The sequence below is a fragment of the Lynx canadensis genome, chromosome C1, assembly GCF_007474595.2.
Source record: "Lynx canadensis isolate LIC74 chromosome C1, mLynCan4.pri.v2, whole genome shotgun sequence".
NCBI lineage: Eukaryota > Metazoa > Chordata > Mammalia > Carnivora > Felidae > Lynx > Lynx canadensis.
In genome coordinates, this window is record NC_044310.1 from 188,405,376 (window position 1) to 188,433,237 (window position 27,862).

The 27,862-nt window shown below is 36.1% G+C and overlaps 1 protein-coding gene across 1 annotated transcript in view; it reads right to left on the bottom strand.

Moving 5' to 3' along the window:
- Positions 1 to 24,650, bottom strand: part of ICA1L (islet cell autoantigen 1 like) — a 78,695-nt gene extending 54,045 nt beyond the window's left edge. The window contains exons 1-6 of the mRNA XM_030327123.1: positions 24,487 to 24,650; positions 8,785 to 8,953; positions 5,540 to 5,612; positions 4,149 to 4,272; positions 3,398 to 3,596; positions 638 to 763 (exon numbers count right to left, since the gene is read on the bottom strand). Of these exons, the coding sequence (XP_030182983.1) occupies positions 638 to 763; positions 3,398 to 3,596; positions 4,149 to 4,272; positions 5,540 to 5,612; positions 8,785 to 8,953; positions 24,487 to 24,512 (717 nt within the window). The 5' untranslated portion in view covers positions 24,513 to 24,650. The remainder of the gene's footprint in view (positions 1 to 637; positions 764 to 3,397; positions 3,597 to 4,148; positions 4,273 to 5,539; positions 5,613 to 8,784; positions 8,954 to 24,486) is intronic.
- Between the last annotated feature and the right edge of the window lie 3,212 nt (positions 24,651 to 27,862).

The following is a 27,862-nucleotide window of genomic DNA, read 5'->3' on the forward strand; positions in this document are numbered from 1 at the left end:
AGTAAATACAGTTCATTCTATTTTGCCATTTAAAAATACAAGTTAATATCAGTACCTGCTACTAATTAACATCTGACTTATTCACTGTGTGCCATTTATGTGTGATCTGGGGTAACAGAAGCACAAGTGAGAGACTGCTGATATGAAAGTGCAGAATGAAAAGAACGCACGGCCTAGCATGAGAACACAGGTTTTCAAGGCCAACATTGCCGTTTACTTTAATTCTCATAGGGTTTCACTTTCCTCAGCTATGACAGGAAAGTTTTACACTTTTGGGCCCCAGCATCTTTGCTTCAAATGAAACTGTATGTAGAAGTTCAAAATGGAGTAGCTCTGGGGAACCAGGGCTAATGGGCTGTGAACCCTGCCTCAACACTTCCACTCAAACCTAGATGGCCCCTAAATCTCTCCTAGGACCCCAAGGGGAATAATGTGAAGATACAGGAGTAGGCAATCCCTAAGGTCTTTTTCAATTTAGAATTCTATGATTCTCTGTCATAACCTCAGTAGGTCAATTTTCAAAGTCAAAGGAATTTGATTAATTATGCAATTTTTTATATCCGTTAGACAACTTTTAAAAAGGAACCTCACCACTCATCGTTTACTGCAAGGACATGCTGACCATGGAGGTGGGTACCTGGTAGGTAGTGAGTGAATGAGATAACATATTGCAGCGACTAGCTCCAAGTAAATCCACTTTCTGACAAACATCCATCTTTAACTTGTCGAAAGAAGCTTTGCTATTTCTCACTTGGATCTGTACCTGCAACCACAATAATATTTATTATTATTATTACTGATAATACAGGTATAAATATACCATAAGGGTTCATGGTACATATTTTCAGACACATGAAATAAAGAAGATTAATTCCCTCTCCTTGTATTATTATTTCACGATTACTGGTAAAGATTTTGGCTATTTTTAGTAACTGAAGGAGATTCTTTCCAGCAGGTATCTTTATGCTGAGAAAGTATGCAATGATAAATGGAAAGTGCATAGTTAAGAAGAAAGACCCCTACAGACTTCAAATAAAAAGAAACATCCAAAACTACTGATAGGTAATATTTAGCTAATAGAAGAACACATGGAAATGAAACAGTTAAAGTGTTGAGAAGCATTAATAATAACTCTGAATCATGGAGATACATTTATAAATTAAAATATATGCCGATCATATTTCTTATACATAAGGTAAGTCATATGTCATCAAGTAGCATGAGTATTCAAATGTAAACATACTAATTTATTCATTCAACAAATATTTATAAGGTATCTATTATGTGCCAGGCACTGGGATATTGTGGGTGAAAAAAACAATGTTCTTTCCCATCATCTCTGAGTGAGGAGGCACAGGAAAAAGCAGCAGTAAACAAATATATAAGAGCATCTCATGTTGCAAAGATAACATATAAGTGAAAAGAAATGACTACTTTAGGTAAGATGATTAGGGAAGCCTTTGGTGAGCTCATGCAAGATGTTTGAAATGGGACAGAAAGATGATAAGCAGGCCATGCTAAGATTCTGAGGAGAGCATTCCAGGCTCAGAGAAAAGCAAGGACAAAAGTCCTAGGTGTGGGAGGTGAAGAGTTTAACAAGCTTGTAGGACAATACGGAATAGGCTAGACCATATTCCTTCCTGGGGCATGGAAAGGGCTAGAGTCTAGAAAGTACAAGATGTGGCTGCACAGGCATCAGGGACCAGACTGTGCAGAACTATTTGGGTCCAGATAAGTTTAGAATGCACTCTTTTTTTTTTTTTTTTTAATTTAGGTGTGGGGCGCCTGGGTGGCTCAGTCGGTTGAGCATCCGACTTCGGCTCAGGTTATGATCTCGTGGTTCACGAGTTCGAGCCCTGTGTCAGGCTGTGTGCTGACAGCTCAGAGCCTGGAGCATTCTTCTTCTCCCCCACTAGTGCTCTTTTTCTCAAAAATAAATTTAAAAAACAATAATAAATAATAAAATTTAGGTGAAATTCAGGTAACATAAACTTAATCATTTAAAAATATATAGTTCAGTGACATTAGTGCATTCAGAATGTTGTTCAACAACTCTCTTGGATTGTATTCTAAGATTATAAAGGGGAAAGATAACAGGTTGCTGTGGTTTATACAGCTGGTATAAAGTTTCCATCAATATTAAATATGATTTGTATTACATGTACTCTAAATATTTATGAAACGAAGGACTGAATGAATTTTAGTATTCACGTATGGTGAACTTGGGGGATACAATTCAAAACTAGTTTATGTAGGGGCGCCTGGGTGGCTCAGTTGGTTGAGCGTCTGACTTCGGCTCAGGTCATGATCTCACCACTCCTGAGTTCAAGCCCCGCTTTGGGCTCTGTGCTGACAGCTCAGAGCCTGGAGCCTGCTTTGGATTCTGGGTCTCCCTCTCTCTCTCTGCCCCTCTCCCGCTCATGCTCTGTCTCTCAAAAATAAATAAACATTAAAAAAATTTTTTTTAATAAATAAATAGTAGTTTATTTAGCAAAAACATAAGTCCATACAGTTACTTTAAAAGTCTGTGGTCAAGGGGAGCCTGGGTGGCTCAGTCGGTTAAGCATCTGGCTCTCGGTTTCGGCTCAGGTCATGAGTTCAGCTCAGTTCACAAGTTTGAGCCCTGTGTCTGGTTCCACACTGACAATGTAGAGCCTGGCTGGAATTGTCTCTCTTTCTGCCCCTCCTCCATGTACTCCCTCTTTCTCTCTCTTTGAAAACAAATAAACTTTGGGGGCGCCTGGGTGGCGCAGTCGGTTAAGCGTCCGACTTCAGCCAGGTCACGATCTCGCGGTCCGTGAGTTCGAGCCCCGCGTCGGGCTCTGGGCTGATGGCTCGGAGCCTGGAGCCTGTTTCCAATTCTGTGTCTCCCTCTCTCTCTGCCCCTCCCCCGTTCATGCTCTGTCTCTCTCTGTCCCAAAAATAAATTAAAAAATGTTGAAAAAAAAATTAAAAAAAAAAAAAAAAAAAAAAAAAAAAAAATAAACTTTAAAAAAAAGTTTGTGGTCAAACTATGTACTGTAGTAGAATAAAAATCTGATAATCTTCACTTTTTCTTATAATAATCAATTTACCTGAATTTTTACTTAAATTATTTATTTTTTCCTCACTAATAAACTCTTTCTCTCCTGCAAACAAATCCCAAAAGTCCAGGGAAGCAACATTTATATTGTGAAAAGGATAAAAAAAATAATAGAAAAGGTTGATGGGGTCGGGATGTCACTTAAAGATTAAAAAAAAAAGTGTAACAACCTTTTGCACTTCAAAGATCTCCAAGCAACCAAGATTTTATAACATTTTTCAAAAACAGCCTGATATTTTAGGATCTTGATTAAATTATTCCGTGTAAATTCAATAGATTTGTGTACCAAGAAAAGGAAAGGATGCATTTTCATACTTTTCGGAACTTTTCCATTTGTTTTAGGGTGTCGGGGTCCAGTTCTTGGGATACGTCTTTCATCCACAGCAGAGCTCCTCTGTATTCTGTGCGTGCTTGCTCCATCCGATTAATTGTCATCAAGGTATCAGATACTGCCCTTTGACTGAATGTTGCTACTTCTTGCTTAAGACGAGAAAGAGGAGTATATAGGGCCAATCTAATGGCAGAGAGGTAAAAATCAGAGGGATGTACATCCCATAAACAAACAAAACAAAAACAAAGGTTTAAAACAACCATATATTTTGGCTGTATTTAGTAACTGTTGAAGATTCTTTGCAGTAAGTATCTTTATGTTAAAATTCTGTAAAGTGATAATAAGTTCAAAATAAATAAGTAGAAAAAAATCCCCTCCACCTATAAAGAAGAAAAGTTCTAATGTACTCCTAAATAACATAATATCCAAAAAAGCAATAAAATAATTAAAATATACATATTTTTATATGCATGTGCCTCTGTTACATTAAACCACATTAAGGAGTTTAAATATAGGCTTAAAGCCTATTTGTAGGAATTAAGCAACCAGAATGTCAATTTTTAAGTAATTATTTTAAAACCAAATAAGTAAGAGGCATCGAAACAATTATATGCTGTATTTCTCTTTGAACCCTCTACTGGAATGATCAGTAACCTTTATAAATATGCAATTTTAGGTACATAGATCAAAACTGTCATAAGGACTACAGATTGAGGATGATGCAAAACTGTAAACCTTTGCTTGGCTGAAGAACAGAGTGCCTTGCCAGTAGCATCCATCATTTTACCAGCTTGTGTTGTATCCCGTTCTGCTTGAAACTTTAAAAAGAGCCCTAGTTCATTTTCTTCCTCTGATATGACTAGGAAAAAATTACAATACAGTTAACTGTTTTCTTTCATCATTTGTTAAAGACACACAGCTAAAATTCTTACAGCAATAATTCTCTATAAGAATTACTTGAGGGAAGAAGAGAGACTTATTTTAAAAATGCATATTCCCAGGGTCTATTTCCAGAGATTCTGATTTTACAGGTCTGAGGATCTGCTTCCCCTTACCCACAAGTACTCCAGATGGTTTTGATATAGTGAATTCATGGACCTTGCTTTGGGAAGCAAGGAGGGGGAAAGAAAAGATTCCAAAATGACAAAACCACAAATGCATTTTCAAATGTGCAGACATGCATTTTAGGATCACTGTCTCTAACAAAGTCTTTGTTTTCTATTTAAACTTAACTTAATCTTGACTCCCACCCTGGTTTCAGTATCTATGCTCAGTAACCCAGACCCACAGACATCCATGGTTTTATTGCTGAAACCATAAAATTTGTCAGTCATGTAGTACATTACTACTCAGTGTTGTCCACTGACCAATTCCAGTCCACAGTCATTTGTTAACAGCCTGTAACAAGTACTGAAACAAAGAAACTGTTTAGAAGCTTACTAATTTGATGAGTATTTTATATCTGTTGAATCTAATAATAAAGTGTGCTTATATTTTGTATGTCTTCTTTAATTTCATTTGTGTTGAAATTCACTTTCATTGTATTTTATAGAAGTGTCAGTTTACAACAAATTGAAAGTAAAACACAAAGCAAAAAAGTGGTCTTTGACCACAAAGTTTTGGAAGTGTGACCCTCTAATCACACACAGTAAGACTAATAAATGGGGTACCCATAAAGTATTCAAATTATTAGCTTAAAGTGAAAAATGACAAATGTCATGCCTAATTTCACCCTGGTTTACTGATGGAAAAACTGAAGTTAAAAACTGAAAGGGAAAGGGGTGCCTGGCTGGCTGAGTGGGTGCAGCATGCGACTCTTGACTCAGGGTTGTAAGTTCAAGCCCCATGTTGGGCAAAGAGCCTACTTAAGAAAAAAAAAAGAAAAAAGAAAAACACCTCACAAAACAAACTGCAAGGGAAGTCTCTCAGCACCTCTGAGGTGGCAGCCCGCTCACTTACTACCTCCACACTCACACTGCTCCTTACTGTCACTTCTTTGTCACAAGGAACCATTCACATAATAGTTCAGTAAACTATTTTTACATTAGATCTTTCATTCTCAAAAATGCAAGTAAATTATTTATTTTAAAATGGGAATTACTGAATAGATATATAGGATTTCATACCATTAAGTCTTAGTTGATATTTCTCAACTATCTTCAGAAGTTCAGTGCATGTCTCTTGAATAGAGTGAAAAACCTTTGAAATATAAATTTTATTAGGACCAAATTTAAAGAATCATAAACATAAAATATCTGTTATAAGCACTTCAAAAGCAGAACATTTTCTTATAAGTATTATGTTTATTTTCCTTGACTTTGAAGTACTTCTGTATTGGTTTTATATAGATGTAGAAAGCACTTTTAGATTCCCCCTTGAAGGCTGGAAAAAATGGAGATAAATACATGGGAGCTAATAAAGATTTATAACTGTGAAGCATGTCCTCCCCTCAGCTCCAAACTATCTAAATAGCAAAAATGTAAATCCAATATAAACTGCATCAAATATTGTCAATTTCAGATGAAAAGAGTATAGATAACCTTAGAAAATGTTAACTCTCAATCTGGTTTTTCTACAATATTATCCTAAGCAAACAGGTCAGTTAATTACCATAAAAACTAAATAATGTATTACAACATCATAAATAAATTACTTTTGGATTGTTTTTATTTGGAATTTTCCCTTCATTACTATTGTTGCTAATACCTAAAAGTAAAATAACCAGTAGACACTCATTTCAAAGTAAGCACATGAAAATTTGATATTAGGACACATTATACACATGAGGTAACTCTTCACACACATCTATAAATTTAGGCTTTCCCCGAGAGATGAAGTGTCATAGGTTTTAGGGTATAGCTGTCTTCCTACAAAGTCCTATGCCGAAGAATTGTTACAAGACTTTAGTTTAAAAAGACCTTTGCACTGTAGCATAGTCTTAGGCCCTAATCCTTTGATTATCAAATAAATTTCCAATATCACCACTGAGCCTAAATATTCACTCTCTGAAACAGTTTTGTTATTATTTAGATATATGATCAGACCTAAGGAAGATTAGTGACAGACACTAAAATCTAAATGGAGGAGCAACTATCAACTTTCCACATAAGTTTAGGTATGTTTGAAATGAATTTGGTATATGGATTTTGCAACCTAAAAAGCTGTTTTAAATCCATATGGAAGAATAGAAAAGGGTACAAAAATGAGAGCTCTATTATGATGAAGTGATTATGATTGATTTTGTTCCCCCTGGGTCTTTGGAAGATTTATATACAATTGCTTTTTAATTTTACAATGACATTTTTTTAAGTGTGAGTGAAGTATAATATAATTAAAGTGCACGACACGATGATTTAAGTAAACACACAATAAAAAATTTTCTCATTCTTAAAAAATAAAGTACAAAAGTCAGAGAAAGTACTTGGGTAATTCCAAATATTTGACTAATGGATAAGAATATAAAATATGTCATACAGACTACCTAACGATGTAAAACAAAACAGAAAAATCTATGTCTATGGGAATATATGTTGAAATAGTGAATCCTTCCTTTAGCCTTAAAACATTTATTGCTTATAATCAAGTCCCTTCATTTTTTCCACATGTCACTGAATCCTTGAATACTTTTCTACACAAAAAGCTTGTTAATTTGTTATCTATTTCCATATTTGTTATGGCAATGACATAAATTTACTTTTTTTATAATAAAAATACTTAGTAGATTAAGACCTATTTAATTAGGCCTCTACTTTTAAGGATTGCAAGAAATTATTATACTTCAAGCAGAACAGAAATCCTACTTGGAAATATTTGTAAAAGGCATCTTCAATTAGTATACATACATGGAATCAGTAAACTTGCATTTAAAAACCTAGACCTATTCATTAATATACATGAGACTTTCCTCTAATTAGCTTAATCACTTAAAAGTATAAAACACTCATAGGTTTAAAGTCATTTCATGGCAATGACTTTATTTAAAATGAAAAACATGGACAAAAAAAACCACATTATAAAATACTTCAATAACTTTGTCCCTTAATTATACAAACAAAAACTCTAACTTATAAAAATCTTCACTCAGGGGGGCCCTGGCTGGCTCCGTTGGTGGAGCATGCAACTCAAGTTCCTGAGTTTGAGACCCACGCTGGGTATAAACTTCCTAAATAAATAAATAAATTTTAAAACATAATAAAAAAATAGGGGCACCTGGGTGGCTCAGTCGGTTAAGCGTCCGACTTCAGCTCAGGTCATGATCTCACAGATTGTGAGCTCGAGCCCTGCGTTGGGCTCTGTGCTGACAGCTCAGAGACTGGAGCCTACTTCAGATTCTGTGTCTCTCCCTCTCTCTACCCCTCCCCTATTCATGTTCTGTGTCTCTCTGTCTCTCAATAATAAATAAACGTTAAAAATAAAATTTTAGGGGCGCCTGGGTGGCGCAGTCGGTTAAGCGTCCGACTTCAGCCAGGTCACGATCTCGCGCTCCGTGAGTTCGAGCCCCGCGTCGGGCTCTGGGCTGATGGCTCAGAGCCTGGAGCCTGTTTCCAATTCTGTGTCTCCCTCTCTCTCTGCCCCTCCCCCGTTCATGCTCTGTCTCTCTCTGTCCCAAAAATAAATAAACGTTGAAAAAAAAAATTTTTTTTTTAAAAATTTAAAGGGGCGCCTGGGTGGCTCAGTCAGTTGAGCATCTGACTCTGGCTCAGGTCATTATCTTGCGGTCTGTGAGTTCGAGCCCCATGTCAGGCTCTGTGCTGACAGCTCAGAGCCTGGAGCCTGCTTCAGACTCTGTGTCTCCCTCTTTCTCTGCCCCTCCCCTGCTCATGCTCTGTCTCTCTCTGTCAAAAATAAATAAACATTATAAATTTAAATAAAAAAATTTTTTTAAAACATTAAAAAAAAATATATAAACCCTCACTATTTGATTTCAATTATTTTCAATTAGGCACAAGACTTCATGTAAAAGTAGTACAAAATATTTTGACATAATATAATTGCATATAACATGCGATTATAACTTACACAAGTAACAGGCAAAAAGATTCATGATATTTATATTAATTTCAATTAGGAGACAAAGGTGATAAAGCTATTATGATATTTAAATAATGAATGGAAATAAATTTATTTAACTAATCTATTTGTAGATATCTAATCAACATAATTGAATATTTAGCTTAAAAACTTATATTTATTACTTACCTAACTTATAAATACTAGTTCTGCCAATTCTCAATTTGTGCAAATTGTGACCTCCTACTCAGATATGATTGACAGATGAATACAATTAAATATTCCATTATCAAATTTGCAAGCTCTTCAAAGTCCCAAATAATAACCAGTTATATGCAATACAAAGAATCCTCAAATTTACCTCAAGTTTAGCATCCAGTTCAGCATCAGATGCCACCACGTGCTCATCCTCCTTTTTTCCTGTTGCTTTGATAAAGACCTGTTTGGTTTTCCAGTATTTCTTTTGCATTCTGCTAACTACTGACTGGTTATCTTCTGGTCTGGGTTGCCCAAAGGAATCCATGAAGTGACTACAAGGAACAGACTAAAATTTCTTAAATTTTTTTCAATAATAAATATCTAGTCAGTCAGTATTTAATCCAATTGAAAAAGTGAAAAAGATACTAAGTAGAATATTCATTTTAATAGCTAAACATTCTAATATTTGCTCTATAAGTTCTAAACTTATGTTATAATTATAACTTGCACAAATAACAGGCAAAAAGATTCATGATATTTATATTTCAGTTAGGAGACAAAGGTGTTAAAACTATTATGATTTTGCAATAATGACTGGAAATAATTTTATTTAACCAATCTATTTATAGACATCTATTAGTTTCTAATTTTGCTTTTGTAATAATACTGCAAAATGAATTTGTACATACATCTTTGCATATTACTATCCTTAGAAAAGCCTCCCATAGTTTTAACTGCTGTGTCAGAATACACATTTAATAAATATTCTCAGATACACAAGGATTCAGATACATACTCTTTAAAAATCACTCAAATAAATGCTTTAGTATCAAATAAATAAGCAAAAATAAAGATCTCAATAAACATTAAAAAACATTTTTTTTTTTAATTATAAAAGGGGTGCCTAGGTGGTTCAGTCAGTTAAGCGTTCAGCTTTGGCTCAGGTCATGATCTCATGGTTCACAAGTTCAAGCCGCACGTCAGGCTCTGTACTGACAGCTCAGAGCCTGGAGTCTGCTTTGGATTCTCTGTTTCCCTCTCTCTCTGTCCCTCTCTTGCTCATGCTCTCTCTCAAAAATAAACATTTTGTACAAATTTTTAAAAATTAGGGGCGCCTGGGTATCTCAGTCTGTTAAGCGTCTGACTTCAGCTCAGGTCATGATGTCACAGTCCGTGAGTTTGAGCCCCGCGTCAGGCTCTGTGCTGACAGTTCAGAGCCTGAAGCCTGACTTGGATTCTGTGTCTCCCTCTCTCTCTGCCCCTCCCCTGCTCATGCTCTGTCTCAAAAGTAAATAAAAACATCTTAAAAAATTTTTTAAAAATTAGAAAGATCTCAGGCATAGGGGAGTTATGTTAGAAATAAAGATGGAGGGGCGCCTGGGTGGCGCAGTCGGTTGAGCGTCCGACTTCAGCCAGGTCATGATCTCGCGGTCCGTGAGTTCGAGCCCCGCGTCAGGCTCTGGGCTGATGGCTCAGAGCCTGGAGCCTGTTTCCGATTCTGTGTCTCCCTCTCTCTCTGCCCCTCCCCTGTTCATGCTCTGTCTCTCTCTGTCCCACAAATAAATAAACGTTGAAAAAAAAAAAAATTTAAAAAAAAAATAAATAAATAAAGATGGAAATTATAACCTGTGAACTTGAAAACTAATGTTTAAGTAATTCTTCTAAGTACGGTTAACACGGCTATGTAAGGAAATGCAAATGTGAAAAGTGTTCCTTAAGGAGATGTAAAAAAAAAAAAAAGAAGAAAGAAAGAATAATAATGGTTTTTAAAGCCTAAATTATTCCAATAAATGGTGGGAGGCAGGAACACAGGGAGATATTAAAGTATGTGATTGATTCATCATTTTCAGAATCAACAGATAATTAACGTATTATTAATCTTAGTAAAGAAATAGGTTCACCTACTTTTTAAAAAAGTAATTACTAATTAAATAAAAATAGAATGTTTACTTTCCAAATTACTAGGGGCAAAACAAAAGAGCAAGGAAAACTAGCAAAAGCAACAGCAGGGTGGGAAAAACAGGATCAAGGCAACATAACAAAAAGTATAAACTAGGATGACAGAATAAGAACAACTACACAATTTAGTATGATAAATGCAAACTTCCTCTCAAATATAAAGAATTTCAAACCATAAAAAGAAAAAACGATATCCAACTACACGCTATTTGGGGTCAACCTCTAACAAAATGACACAGGAAGAATTAGTTAAGATAAGCCAGGTAAATACACACAAAATTAAAGCAGGAATAGCCATACTAATATCAGACCAAGAAGGTTTAAATAAGTAGCATTAAATAGAACACAGTTAAAATGTAAAGTCCACAGGTGACCACTCTTCCAGATATCCTCTGAACATTCTCCTTTGGATATTCTCCTGGATTCCTGGCAGTATAGATTAGCCACCATTTAACTGCAGAACCTCTCCTATGCTATGCTGGATAACTTGGCTAGACATAGTTGAGATGAAAAATAGAAAGAATTTAACCTTGGTACAGAGTGAATCATCCTACTGTTCTGACACATAAAGAGTCTTGAGGGAAGACTTGCAATTTATCTTTGAAAAATGCCATATTATATACAGGGCAACAAAAATACAAATTACAGGCAGTTTCTCAACAAAACCAACAAAAGTTAGACTACAATAAAGGAATGTACTTAGGGTAATGAGTTAAAGAAAAACTGTCAATCCATAAATCTGTATCTATCAAAACTGTCCTTTAAAAAATGAAAGCAAAATACATTTTCAGATAAAGAACTGAGAGAATTCATGGCCAGGGAACTTTCAGAAATGCTAACAAATTCTTCAGGCTGAAGGAAAATTACAACAGTGATTTGGATCTACAAGAAATAATGAAGATAATCAGAATTGGAAAATGTCTGGGTAAATATGAGTTTTTTCTTTCTTGATTTCTTTAAAAGTTATAGTTTAACATATGCAGAGAAAAATAAAAATAAAAGCTTAAGTGTCAATATTGTCATTTTTAGATCATTTATACCTTCACCTACTCCCTTACCACCTCATTCTATCATCATTATCATTACTATATGGTTCTTTCTGGTAATATTTACATGCATGAAGTATACAGTTTTTAGCTGTATACTTTTCACAAATGAATAGATATTACAGTATAGGACATTTCTAATGCCCCCAAAAGTTTCCTTATATCCTTTTTCAGCCACTGCCCAGCCTATAAGTAATAACTTTCGATTTTTTTCATCTTTGATTAGTTTTTCCTTGTCTAGTGTGTTTTTTTATGTTTATTTTTATTTGAAAGAGAGATACTGAGTGAGCAGGGGAAGGGCAGAGAGAGAGGGAGACAGAATCCCAAGCAGGCTCTGGGCTAGCAGCGGGGCTCAAACTCCTGAACCATGAGATCACGACCAGACCCAAAATCAAGTCCGACACTTAACCAACTGAGCCACCCAGGTGCCCCAGTGTGCTCTTTTTTTTATTGATGAATAGTAATCCACTGCATTAATGTAACACTATGTTTTCATTTTTTACTACTATAGCTAAAGCTGCTATGAACATGCCTAAACAAGTCCTCTTATGGACAAATGTTTTTATTTCTTTTGAATAAAGACCTAGGAAACGATTCTGTCAAAGAATTAATGTATACTTAACTTTATAAGAAATTGCCATTTTACATTCCAATTAACAATGTATGAGAGTTCCAATTGTTCTACATCCTCACTAACATTTAATGTTGGCAGTCTTAGTAGTTTTATTCACGCTAGTCATTGAATAATGGTTTTTCCTTGTGGCTTTAATGTCAATTTTACTGATGATGAGCACTTTTTCATATGTTAATTTTCCATCTGTATATATTCCATTGTTAAATGTTTGTCTTTTGCCCATTTTTAAATTGAGTTGTCTTTTTTACAATTAAGTTGTAGAGTTCTGAAATTTAGATTGGAGTGGCATTGAATCTACAGATGTATTTATGCAGGACTGGCATCTTAACGACACTTTTTTTTTTTTTACTATTTTTTTTAGTGTTTATTTTTGAGAGAGAGACAGAGCACAAATGGGGGAGGGGCAGAGAGAGAGAGAGAGAGAGAGAGAGAGAGAGAGGGATTCACAGAATCCGAAGCAGGCTCCAGGCTCTGAGCTGTAAGGACAGAGCGCGACACGGGGCTTGAACTCACTCACCGTAGGATCATGACCTGAGCCAAAGTCGGACTCCTAACTGACTGAACCACCCAGGTGCCCTTTAACAATACTGAGTCTTTCAATTCAAGAACGACAGCATGTATCTCCCATTTATTTAGGTCTTTTTAATTAATTTTGCTCAGCAGTGTTCTGCAGTTTTTAATATAGAAGCATTACACATATTTCATTTAATTTATTCCTAAATATTCTGTGTCTATCGATGTTATTATAAATATCATGCCTCCTAAACTCACCAAAGCCTTTACATCTGTATATTTTATTACACTTAAATTCTGTACTTTTGTTTCTCAATGTTCTCATTACATGAAATGTTACAGTCTCTGAGGGGACCTATTAATGGCATCCCTTTTCTCTGCATTTTTCTAAATAAGTTAAGAAACAAGTAATATAAAGAGTAGTAGCTGAAGGCCCAAATCCCATTTTTTGTTACTAACAATGGCAAAGTTTATGGACATAGCTTAGTGTGAGACCTAAATGGTCCTCCTCACTGAGCATCAGGGCTAAGCAAATTTGCCAACCAGTCAAAGGTAACTGGATTAGGGCAAGTTTCCCCATATGGGAAGAGGAAGAAGGATGGCTAACCACTATTTCTTATCTCCCAAATTTTCCTTTTTTGCTTTTGAAAAGGCCCATTCTTTAACAGTTCTAATGAATCCTGTGGGTAAAAAAAAGCTTGGTCTTGGGATCTAATAAAGTCTATTTTGAATTCATTCATATTTATTGTATATAAAAATCTAAACTAACAACTTTTTCCCTTTTTTTAGATACAATTTTTGGTCCATGCAAGACTCATTTTCTTATGTTTGTTCATTTACTTGTACATTCATTAACTCCTTCCTCCTTTCCATCTGTCCTCATAATCATTCTAATGTGCTTCATGTGTACTTTTTTATTTGAATGCATTCTTAATAAAATGTGTTATGTACACATTCTAATATACACAAATGATAACTGTTGTATCATTTATTTCTGACTTTTTGGGTGCTTTTTGCTCAGCCCTGTTTTTAAAGTTCTATATATGTTGCTATCTGTTCTGTTGTTTCTATTGCATAGCATTCTTTAGTGTTTCTTGATTCTTTGAAGATAGAATCCCCATGTCTTAGGACATCTATTGTGGTCAATGAGAATTCTGGGGTCAAACTATCTAAGTAAGCTCTTACTGTCTTTTGAATCTTGTAGAGCGTTCTATTTAACCTTGATGCCTTCAGGCTCTCTGCGATATGTTTTGGTAGAGTATTGTCATTCTGGAGATTCAGGTCTTCCAGAAAATTTTAAGTTATTATCCCTTCAATATTTCTTTTAACCCATAATTTCTTCTTTTATCTGAATCTTCTACTGGTGTTATTCTTTATAGGTCTTAATGGCTCATTTTTAGATCTGTTTCTCTGTGCTATATTTTGGGTAAATTCCTCAGTACAATCTTCCAATTTATTAATTCTCTTTTCAATTCTGTCTAGAGTTGATCCCAGCTATTGAGGTTTACTTTTGTTTTTGTTTAATGTTTATTTTGGGAGAGAGAGAGAAAGAATGAGAAAGGGAGGGGCAAGGAGAGAGAGAATCCCAAGCAGGTCTATGTTCAGCGCAGAGCCCAACACAGGGCTTGATCTCACAACTGCAAGATCATGACCTGAGCCAGTATCAAGAGTCGAATGCTTACCGGACTGAGCCACCCAGGTGCCCCAAGGTTTATTTTTTTATATGCAGTGACTGTTTCTTTCTGTCTTTTGTGATTTCCAAGATTTCTAATCAGCTCTTCTGCAGATTTTTCTAGTTTCTTGTCCTTTTTTAATGGTTATCATTCTATATTTTTTCTCTTTGGCATCTTAAACGTATAGAATTCTTAGAAAAAAATTATTTTCACCTGGAATGAATTCATGTCCCAAATGTTGATTTTGTTGAATTATATAGGCTCATTGTGAGTGCAGAATCTTTAATTTTTTCCTTCCTTCCCTCTGTAGTTATTCCTCCTCACTAGTAGTTATATAGTTGCCACCAATTCACCTTCAGGGCTCCCACTTCCACAGCATCTTATATTGATTATTTTAATGATATAGTGATATATAATGATATCTGAAATACTATTGATCTAATCATGTTTGAAGGAATGCTGCATAGGAACACTTTTAATTTCTAACAACTTGCAGAAACCGAACTCCTAGATGCCAGAGCCTACTTCTATACTGAAAGCTCAGCACATCCATCTCAGCCTCACTCACTATTTTATCTTTCTATTGTATTGTTGGTTCATGTTTCTCTCTCTTTTATTTTAGACTGCATGCACACAAGACGGGGAGGGGCTAAGACAGAGAATCCAAAGCAGTCTCTACGTTGTCAGTACAGACCTGACATGGGGCTCAGTCTCACCAACTGTGAGATCATGACCTGAGCCGAAATCAAGAGTTAGACACCTAACTGACTGAGTCACCCAGGCACCCCTGGTTTATCTTTATTTCATTAGCTAGCCAAGACACATCTTTTGGGGTTTGCTTCTTAATTTCTTTCATAAATACTATGAGTAGAGAGCAAATGTTACTATGCTGTCTTAACTAGAGATCTCCTTTATTTGCAATAAGAGTAGTTTCTTTCTTTCTTTTTTTTTTTTTTTTACGTGAACAGTAACCAGAGAGAACACTTTATTCCTTTTTACACTATACTATTTAAATTTTTTAGCTATCTCCTGGATTTGGAGTATAAATCATAAATTATGACAAATCAGTATTCTCTTTAGAGGTAGCTCTGTACTCACTTTAACATCTCATTACTGTGACATCACTAAAAAGGAAGCAAAACAGACTGACGGTAATATGCAAAATGAAGCAGTGAAATCCCATTGAAAAAAATAATCTGTAAAGACTTTTGACTAAATATAACATAACTGTTTGATGCAATTAAGAAAATACATTAGACAAGTTTGCTGTTTAATATTAATGTAGTACTCCCGATTATCCTGGCTCCTAATCCATAACTTTTCTTACAAACACAATCAGCATTTCCTCAAAGAATCAGTGTGTTAATGATTTCAACTAAGGACACGGAACACTCCAAAATGTCAACAAAGTTTTCTCTGCAGTAGGATAAAGGGTGATATTTTCCTGTAGTCTCCAAATTTACTACAATTACCAGATATAACTAACTACCTTTTGTATAACTATTATTATTTTCAGAAATGTCTACTTGATTATCTAGCCCAGTTGTATCTTTTTGGTTTTGTCTTTTTCATATTTTATTTATTACTATTTTGCAGCACTAGCAAGCCCTTATCCAAAGGTAAGAGTTATTCATTCATTCATTGTTAAATACACATTAAGTAGTTATACTTTTATATAGACTTTTTTCTTATCTGAAATATAACTCTTCTTATAAACACCATATAAAGGCTATAAACAATTACATACAGAAAATATATTCTATATAGAGTTAAGAGTGAAACGTTTACATTAATTCCATCACTTAACAGTGCTATAAAGGGCTTAGAGTATTATTTACCCTCATTTGTTACAAAATAATTCACTAGATACATTAGCAAGTGCATTAAAAAAGCCTGAGAGTTAAAGTTATGGCAAAGACTAGGTATTAAAATCACATATACATTATTTACAAGGGAGCTCCTATTCCCCTCTTTTTTTTTTTTTTTAATTTTTTTTTTTCAACGTTTATTTATTTTTGGGACAGAGAGAGACAGAGCATGAATGGGGGAGGGCCAGAGAAAGAGGGAGACACAGAATCGGAAACAGGCTCCAGGCTCTGAGCCATCAGCCCAGAGCCCGACGCGGGGCTCGAACTCACGGACCGCGAGATCGTGACCTGGCTGAAGTCGGACGCTTAACCGACTGCGCCACCCAGGCGCCCCCCTATTCCCCTCTTGCCAACAATCTCCCACTTGTTAACAGAAGTAAGATTAGAATTCAGGCATACTAGGTGCCATAATTGAAATATTGAAGAAAAACAGAGATCTTAACAGCATGAGACAAGGAAATGTCATTCCCAAAATAGGCTGAAGAAGAAAAAGGTAGATTGATGATAATTGTAGAGGTCTCTATATTTTGTTAATAGGTAAGGTGGAGCTAATAAAGGTTTTTAAGCAGCAGAAAGACTAAACAGAAAGTTTATAGCAATCTATCCACATTCCAGGCATAATGTAATAAGAATCAGGACCAAGGACCATTACCATAAGAACAAATTTGAAGGAAGACTCTACAGAATTTGGTTAGTAATGACTTAACAGTTTTGCCCCTGAAAAATAAAAAAAATTAGAACTGCAAACAAAATGCATCTGACATGTGAAATTCTGAGTCTGAAATGGTAAGTGGCATCTGAATTTACAGAAATATCTGAAAGCAATTACAACTGTAGTAATCAAGATTGTTTCAAGCTTGGGTCTCTAGTCAGACTGCCTCGGTTTGAACCTAATAACTCTACTACTTAGTAGATGTGAGACCCTGTATGAGCTACATTAATCTCTCTGACCTTTATTTTTCTCATCAGTAAAATAGCAATAATAAAGTAAATATATTGTTTTGAGAATTAAATGAGAAAATACATGTAAAGCACTTAGAACAGAAATTGTGGGTATTTAAGAATGAATATTTTATATTTTTTCATTTAATTTTTATTGCAGCTCAGATTAGAAATGGTAATTTGGGAGTTAGCTATAAAAAGACAGTTAAGGGGCACCTGGGTCAGTTAAGCGTCCGACTTCAGCTCAGGTCATGATCTCGCGGTTTGTGAGTTCGAGCCACACATTAGGCTCTGTGCTGACAGGTCAGAGCCTGGAGTCTGCTTCGGATTCTGTCTCCCTCTCTCTGTGCCCCTCCCCAACCTGCACTCTATGTCTCTCTCAAAAATAAATAAACATTAAAAAATTATATTAAAGGGGTGCCTGGGTGGCTCAGTTGGCTGAGTGTCTAACCTCAGCTCAGGTCACGATCTCATGGTTTGTGAGTTCGAGCCCCATGCCAGACTCTGCTGACAGCTCAGAGACTGGAGCCTGCTTCAGATTCTGTGCCTCCTTCTCTCTCTGCCCCTCCCCTGCTGACACTCTGTCTCTCTTTCTCTGTCTCAAAAATAAATAAACATTAAAAAAATATTTAAAAAAGACGTTAAGCAGTGATAACTGATGAGACCTTTAAAAAAGAAAGCAGTCCACAAAACAATCAATGTGATTCATCACATCAATGAAAGAAAGGACAAGAACCACATGATTCTCTCAATAGATAAAGAGAAAGCATTTCACAAAATACAGCATGCTTTCTTGATAAAAACTCTTAAGAAAGTAGGGTTAGAAGGATCATACATCAAGATCATAAAAGCCATATATGAAAGACCCAACGCCAATATCATCCTCAGTGGGGAAAAACTGAGAGCTTTCCCCCTAAGGTCAAGAACAAGACAGGGATGTCCACTCTCGCCACTGTTATTCAACACAGTATTCGAAGTCTTAGCCTCTGCAGTCAGACAACACAAAGAAATAAAAGGCATCCATATCGGCCAGGAGGAGGTCAAACTTTCACTCTTCACAGATGACATGACACTCTATATGGAAAACCCAAAATATTCCATCAAAAACCTGCTAAAACTGATCCATGAATTCAGCAAATATAAATATAAAAGGATATAAAATCAATGCACCGAAATCAGTTGCATTCCTATACACCAACAATGAAGCAACAGAAAGAGAAATCAAGGAGTCGATACCATTTACAATTGCACCAAAAGCCATAAAATACCTAGGAATAAATCTAACCAAAGAGGTGAAAAATCTATACACTGAAAACCATAGAAAGCTTATGAAAGAAATTGAAGAAGACACAAAAAAATGGAAAAAGATTCCATGCTCCTGGATAGGAAGAACAAGTATTGTTAAAATGTCGATACTACCCAAAGCAATCTACATATTCAATGCAATCCTTATCAAACTAAGACCAGCATTCTTCACAGAGCCAGAACAAATAATCGTAAAATTTGCATGGAACCAGAAAGACCCCGAATAGCCAAAGCAATCTTGAAAAAGAAAACCAAAGCAGAAGGCATCATAATTCCAGACTTCAAGCTATATTACAAAGCTGTAATCATCAAGACAGTATGGTACTGGCACAAAATCAGACACTCAGATCAATGGAACAGAATAGAGAACCCAGAAATGGACCCACAAACATATGGCCAGCTAATCTCTGACAAAGCAGGAAAGAATATCCAATGGAATAAAGACAGTCTCTTCAGCAAGAGGTGCTGAGAAAACTGGACAGTGACATGCAGAAGAATGAACCTGGACCACTTTCTTACACCATACACAAAAATAAACTCAAAATGGATGAAAGACCTCAAGACATGAAAGACAGGAAGCCATCAAAATCCTCGAGGAGAAAGCAGGCAAAAACTTCTTTGACCCTGGCTGCAGCAACTTCTTAATCAACACATAGAGGCAAGGGAAACCAAAGCAAAATGAACTATTGGGATCTCATCAAAATAAAGGCTTCTGCATGGTGAAGGAAACATTCAGTAAAACTAAAAGGCAACCAACAGAATGGGAGAAGATATTTGCAAACGACGTATCAGATAAAGGGTGAGTATCCAAAATCTATAAAGAACTTATCAAACTCAACACCCAAAAAACAAATAATCCAGTGAAGAAATGGGCAAAAGACATGAATAGCCACTTCTCCAAAGAAAACATCCTGATGGCCAACTGACATATGAAAACATGGTCAACATCACCATCATCAGGGAAACACAAATTAAAACCTCAATAAGATACCACCTCACACCTGTCAGAGTGGCTAACATTAACAACTCAGGCAACAACAGATGTTGGTGAGGATGCAGAGAGAGAGGATCTTTTTTGCACTGCTGGTGAGAATGCAAACTGGTGCAGTCACTCTGGAAAACAATATGGAGGTTCCTCAAAAAGTTAAAAATAGAACTACACTATGTCCCAGCAATTGCAATACTAGGTATTTATCCAAGCGATACAGGTATGCTGTTTTGAAGGGGCACAGGCACCCCAATGTTTATGGCAGCACTATCAACAATAGCCAAAGTATGGAAAGAACCAAATGTCCATCAACGGATGAATGGATAAAGAAGATGTGGCATATATATACACAATGGAGTATTACTTGGCAATCAAAAAGAATGAAATCTTGCCATTTGCAACTACGTGGATGGAACTAGAGGGTATTATGCTAAGCAAAATTAGTCAGAGAAAGACAAATATCACATGCCTTTACTCATATGAGGACTTCAAGACACACAACAGATGAACACAAGGGAAGGGAAGCAAAAATAATATAAAACCAGGGAGGGGGACAAAACATAAGAGACTCTAAAACATGGAGAACAAACAGAGAGTTGCTGGAGGGGTTGTGGGGAGGGATGGGCTGAATGGGTATGGGGCATTAAGGAATCTACTCCTGAAATCATTGTTGCACTATATGCTAATTAACCTGGATGTAAATTTAAAAAATAAATTAAAAAATAAAATAAAATAAAAAAGAAAGGTGAAAGGTGGTAAAATTTGGAGGTTTGAGGAAGGTGAATCAAATTTGGGCCAGGCTCTTGGTACTATGTTATGGATTCACCATGATATGAATAGGTTAATAAGAAATGTGTTCTCTATATAATAGACATTTAAATCACATAATAAAAAGAAATTAAAAAGAACTTCAGAGATTATCTAGTTCAACTTTCTATTTTGACTCAAAAGGGATAGAGACTTCCATAAAATGACAGACCAATAGAAGGCTTATAAAAAAAGCCTTATCATAACTGAGGGTATAAAATAATTACATACAGAAAATATATTCTATATAGAGTTACAGTGAAAAATTCCATCACTCAACAGTGCTGTAAAGAGTATTATTTACCCTCAGTTGTTACAAAATAATTCACTAGATACATTAGCAATCAACTGCATGTACTTATTAGACAGTTTTCATTAATAATATGTGACTGATCATGGGGCACCTGGGCGGCTCAGTCAGTTGAGTGTCTGACTTCGGCTCAAGTCATGATCTCACAGTTCATGAGTTCGAGCGCTGTGTTGGGCTCTATGCTAACAGCTCAGAGCCTGGAGCCCGCCTCAGATTCTGTGTCTCCCTCTTTCTCTGCCCCTCCCCTGCTCATGCTCTCTCTCTCTCAAAAATAAATAAACATTAAAAAAAATTTTAATAACAAAATAATATGTGACTGATCGCTATGAAATTGGTAATGGTAAACCATTTTTGACCAACAAAATCAGCAGTTTCATACGGTTTAACCTAATAAAAGGAACTCAAGTTACCAATGTGATCTAACTCCTCTCTGAAGAAAGTGCTTTGTGGGCAAATGATCTGCCTAACCAAGAACACATCTCAAGTCAGGGATCTAGGCTGACTAGCAAACTGGCCTGGAGAAAAATTAGTTCTGAGCCACTCTTTGCTACAACAGCAGAGATAAGTAGATCCACCAGACTGAATGCCCCACAAAGCCATAATTACTGAGAATATGACATTTTACACATAAATTTTACAGACCCCTGATCTAGACCATGATTCTCAAAGTATAGTCTGAAAAATAAGTTTCTTAAGCTCTACTGTTTGTAATAAGACAATATCTATTCTTTGCTCATATGTACATACTATATATATATATATATATACACACACATACACACATATATACATATACATTATATATATCATACATAATTTTTAAAGACGCTACCTGACTAATCTTTCATCAACTGTCTATTAATTTGGGAATGGTTTTTAGCCCTAGCCAATCAATGAGTAGACTGTTTGTCTCCTTTCATGGATGAAGATAAACTGAAGCCCACTAAGATTATTAGGGACTACTGATATCAAAGAGAAACTAGCAAGTCACAGATTGAGAATCTACCCCCGAAACTGCCCTAAAGGTATATTTTATAAAGTAGCAGCTTTAATATTGACTAGAATTTCATGAAGGTTATAAACATGAATTCTTTCAGACACATAAATTTAACTCTTGTTTAGTCAAACATGGTTTGGTTACTGAGATACTAGAAGCATTACAGAACTACAGTAGTTGAAATTAACAAATACAATGGACACTGGAACTAGTGCAGAATTAAATTAGCTGAAATTTCCAAATAGTCCTAATAAGGAAGTCAGTTTCACACACGTATTAAACACAGGCTTTGTTCTAGGTGCTACAACTTGGCACTACACTCATAACACCAATAAGACACTAATATGAGAAAATTAAATTAAATTAAATTAAATTAAATTAAATTAAATTAAATTAAATACAGGGCAACTGGGTGGTTCAGTCAGTTAAGCATCTTACTTTAGCTCAGGTCATGATCTCACGGTTCATTAGTCCAAGCCCCACTTCGTAGGTGAGTCCCACTTCTCTCTCTCTCTCCCTCTCCCTCTCTCTCTCTCTCTCAGTCCTCGCTCACTTGTACCCTCTCTCTCAAATAAATAAATAAATAAATACAGACTTGTGTTTATCTAAAACAGAAGTATTATGGCTATTACTTACCACCATTAAATCACAGACCCAAAAATCCCATACTAAGCAAGTAGGTTGCACACACAGAGATTACCACCTTGACCAAATATTCTTATAAAAGGACTAGAGCTTAATCATTATTCTACAAGAATTCAAAATTATATAAAAGGCAAAGTCTTAGAGGAGGCTTAAGATACCTAGATGTTTCTGATAATCTTAGTATTACTACATACTAAAGTAATTATACTTGTAGAGCTCTTGACAATTTTTAAAACATTTTCACATTTTATCACCTTTGATCCTTATGATAACCCTGAGAGCTAGAAATGGTAGATTTTGTTATTCTAGTTTCAGAGAGGAGATCACGGAGGCTCTGTGAAATGAAGGGAGCTTTCTCAAGGATACACATACATTAAGAATATCTTGAGGGGCGCCTGGGTGGCTCAACTGGTTAAGCTTTGGCCAGGTCACGATCTCATGGCTCATGAGTTCAAGCCCCATGTCGGGCTCTGTGCTGGCAGCTCAGAGCCTGGAGCCTGGAGCCTGCTTCAGTCTGCCTCTCTCTCTCTCTCTCTCTCTCTCTCTCTCTCTGCCCCTCCCCCACTCATGCTCTGTCTGTCTCTCTCTCTCTCAAAAAATTAAATAAAAAAAATTTTTTTAAAGAGTATCTTGATACTTAGCACACATCCAGGTCTTTCACTCCACAAGTAGTGTTCTTTTCCACTTTGAAGGAAGAAAAAGTGAGATTAAAGTTGTTTCCTAATCTTATAGTGGATTAACTATTTAGTTCCCAATTTTCAGGTAACCTACTTCCAAAAACCTATAGGTCTCCAAGAATTAGCGAGGCACATAAAAATCGTTGTTTATATGAATTAAAACAAGAGAGACATGTCGTTAACAAAATTGACAAGTTTATATTGCAAACTACATTCAAATTTCTAGTTATAATAAAATTTATTTTTATATAACTAGTCTATAATTTCAGTAGTCAGCATAATTTTAACCTGTAAAGAAGTCATTAAAAAAGATAAATCAGAGCTCATTTTTTTTCCAAAAGTGATGCTTTAGGATTATTATCTATTTTTCGACTTTCTGTTTAAGAATTTACTATAATAATATAATTTACTTATACCACTTTAGTCATATCATTTCATAAAGAACATATGAATAGCATTTAAAATAGATCACTGGAGGGCCTGGGTGGCTCAGTCCCAACTTCGGCTCAAGTCATGATTTCACAGTTTGTGAGTTCAAGCCTCACACATCGGGCTCTCTGTCAGTGCAGAGCCCGCTTCAGTTCCTCTGTACCCCCCCCTCTCTGCCCCCTCTAAAATAAATAAACATTAAAAAAATTAAAATAGGTTATTGGAAAATAAGACTTGAAAAATGTCGATGAAATCAGTAAGACCATTCAAACTATAAATAACGTATCAAGGAAAAGGAAGTGAACTACAAAAGAAAATATCATATTTTTGAAAGTAGCTAAAAAATTATATTTCAAATGTTTTTAATAAAGTATCAACACTAAATTCTTATGTTAAAATGGTATTAAAGCTAATCTCCTATGAAACTTAAGAATATTTCCAACTTTACTGCAGATTTCAGGCGAATACCTCTTCCAGTCCTCTGCTATGCCCAAAATTTCCAAGTGCTGAGCCTCTCATACTATGAGGATCAAATGGGATAACATATGCAAAACTGCTTTGAAAAATATAAAGTTGTGGGGGGCCTAGCTGGCTCAGTTGGTAGACCATGTAAGCCCCACATTGGGCATAGCACTTACTTAAAAAAACAGATGAAGTTGTATGCAAGTATAAGACATTCTTTTAATTAACAAATAGCCTGTAAACAAAAATATATATGATGTAAATTTTTAAAACACAAAATTTTTGATTTAACTGACATAATTTTAAATCTCAACACTGAGAATAACCTGGAAGAGGTTTATGCAGATATTAAAATACAGGGTGCACTGTTAAAAATGCAGACTGACCACATGCACTTCCCCGCTTTCCCTTCCCTAATCTACTAATGGTAAAAGTATAACACAAAAAGCAACCAATTAACTCATAAGTATAAGGAGCATAAATATAGTGACAAGAGCAGATGAAAAGACTACAATACATTTTTGGAGAGAAAGTAGTAACCTAAGCAACTAAAAGAGGAATGTTAATGAATAGTGAGTCAATTACCTTGCAGACTATCTGAAAGACTCACCATTTGGAAGTGGAAGGAGGATTCATTGAAGTCTATATACAGTTGGCTAGACCCTGAGGCTGTTTTCTAATCTGTGTCACTCAATGGGAGTTGAAGAAATTGAACCAAGAAGGCGCTGGACTTGGGCTACAGTCCAACACAGCAGTTGGACAACACAGAAGATCTGGCCTGAAAACAAAACAATTAAGTGAAAGTTTACACACAGAACTGTTAAATGTCAAGCTCTTTTCCCATTCTTTGTTCACCAGTAGCAAAGCATTCTCACTCTCTCTCTCTCTTTCTCTCTTTCACACACACACACACACACACACACACACACACACACACACCTTTCCATTCTTCAGAAAAGTCTGGAACATTCTTTTCTCTGGAAAGAACTAAAAGCTACAGAGAAAAGCAGGATACCATTTGGACATTCTAAAAGGATGGGTCTTTGCCTAATCACTCTAGAGCAAAATTTACCCGTTGTACATATAAATCTTCTGATTGGCTTTGTTATAGTCTTCCTCTTAAATATAAATGGAAAACCAAATGTCAAGAGATATCTGAGGGAAGTCTCCACCAAGAAAGACCTCTTACTTGGGGCACCTGGGTGGCTCAGTCGGTTAAGTGTCTGACTTCAGCTCAGGTCATAATCTCATGGCTTCTGAGTTTGAGCCCTGCATCAAGCTCTGTGCTGACAGCTCAGAGCCTGAAGCCTGCTTCAGATTCTGTCTCCCTCTCTCTGCTCCTTCCTGACTCACTCTCTCTCTCTCTTAAAAATAAATAAACATTAAAAAAAAAAAAACCTCTTACCTAAAGCAAAAAATAGAAAAAAGAAAATAGCTGAAGGGAATTAATATAATATAGGGAGGAAACAAAACAAAACAACCCTCCAACTAATATCCTCAAAGAGGAATAATAAAATAAAAAAGGACTCTTGAGGAAAAAACAGAATAGCTGAAAATTTTTTTTTTTAATTTAATAGCAGGGTTGAAAAGTAACTGAAGAATCCAAATCTCCATCCAAAAAGAGATTTATTCCAAAATACATCATTGTGAACTTTCAGGAAACAGGGCAGTGGGGGGGGGGGCAGATCCTGGAAGTTTTAAGAGATAGAAAGTAGATTATATACAAATCATTGAGAGTCAGAAAGAGAGCAGATTTCTCAAAAGTAGCAATGAAATATAAAAGACAAAAATCGAACCCAGAGGAGCTATGAAGGGAAGGCTCAAGATGACAGCTGGACAGAACAAGCATCTCAAATTTAAGCAGTATGATGGACTCTGGAAAGGAGACCTCTAGGAAATGTAACTGGTATGTTTCAGCATATTACTCATAGTCATATAGCAGAAATGTTAGAGCAATTGGTATTCAGAAAATTAAGTAAATTAAAAAATAAAGCCATTATTGGGGCACCTGGGTGGCTCAGTCAGTTAAGCATAGGACTTTGGGTCAGGTCATGATCTCACGGTTCAGGAGTTCCTGCCCCACATGGGGCTCTGTGCTGACAAATCAGAGCGTGGAGCCTGCTTTGGATTCTGTGTCTCCCTCTTTCTGCCCCTCCCCCACTTGCACTGTCTGTCTGTCTGTCTCTCTCTCAAAAATGAGATCAGGAACATGACAGGGATGTCTGCTCTCAACGCTGTTGTTTAACATAGTGTTGGAAGTTCTAGCATCAGCAATCAGACAACAAAAGGAAATCAAAGGCATCAAAATTGGCAAAGATGAAGTCAAGCTTTCACTTTTTGCAGATGACATGATACTATACATGGAAAACCCAATAGACTCCACCAAAAGTCTGCTAGAACTGATATATGAATTCAGCAAAGTTGCAAGATACAAAATCAATGTACAGAAATCAGTTGCATTCTTATACACTAATAATGAAGCAACAGAAAGACAAAGAAACTGATCCCATTCATGACTGCACCAAGAAGCATAAAATACCTAGGAATAAACCTAACCAAAGATGTAAAGCTCTGTATGCTGAAAACCATAGAAAGCTTATGAAGGAAATTGAAGAAGACATAAAGAAATGGAAAAACATTCCATGCTCATGGATTGGAAGAATAAATACTGTTAAAATGTCAGTACTACCCAAAGCAATCTACACATTCAGTGCAATCCCAATCAAAATTGCACCAGCATTCTTCTCAAAGCTAGAACAAGCACTCCTAAAATCTGTATGGAACCACAAAAGACCCTGAATAGCCAAAGTAATATTGAAGAAGAAGACCAAAGCAGGAGGCATCACAATCCCAGACTTTAGCCTCTACTACAAAGCTGTAATCATCAAGACAGCATGGTATTGGCACAAAAACAGACACATAGACCAGTGGAATAGAATAGAGAGTTCAGAATTGGACCCACAAATGTATGGCCAACTAATCTTTGACAAAGCAGGAAAGAATATCCAATGGAAAAAAGACAGTCTCTTTAACAAATGGTGCTGGGAGAACTGGACAGCAACATGCAGAAGAATGAAACTAGACCACTTTCTTACACCATTCACAAAAATAAACTCAAAATGGATAAAGGACCTGAATGTGAGACAGGAAACCATCATAACCCTAGAGGAGAAAGCAGGAAAAAACCTCTCTGACCTCAGCCACAGCAATTTCTTACTTGACACATCCCCAAAGGGAATTAAAAGCAAAAATGAACTACTGGGACCTCATGAAGATAAAAAGCTTCTGCACTGCAAAGGAAACAATCAACAAAACTAAAAGGCAACCAATAGAATGGGAGAAGATATTTACAAATGACATATCAGAAAAGGGCTAATATCCAAAATCTATAAAGAACTCACCAAACTTCACACCCAAAAAACAAATAATCCAGGGAAGAAATGGGCAGAAGACATGGATAGACACTTCTCTAAAGAAGACATCCAGATGGCCAACAGGCACATGAAAAGAAGCTCAACGTCACTCCTCATCAGGGAAATACAAATCAAAACCACACTGAGATACCACCTCATGCCAGTCAGAGTGGCTAAAACGAACAAATCAGGAGACTATAGATGCTGGCGAGGATGTGGAGAAACGGGAACCCTCTTGCACTGTTGGTGGGAAGGCAAAGTGGTGCAGCCGCTCTGGAAAAGTGTGGAGATTCCTCAAAAAATTAAAAATAGATCTACCCTATGTCCCAGCAATAGCACTGCTAGGAATTTACCCAAGGGATACAGGAGTGCTGATGCATAGGGGCACTTGTACCCCAATGTTTATAGCAGCACTTTCAACAATAGCCAAATTATGGGAAGAGCCTAAATGTCCATCAACTGACGAATGGATAAAGAAGATGTGGTTTATATATGCAATAGACTACTACTTGGCAATGAGAAAGAATCAAATCTGGCCATTTGTAGCAATGTGGATGGAACTGGAGAGTGTTA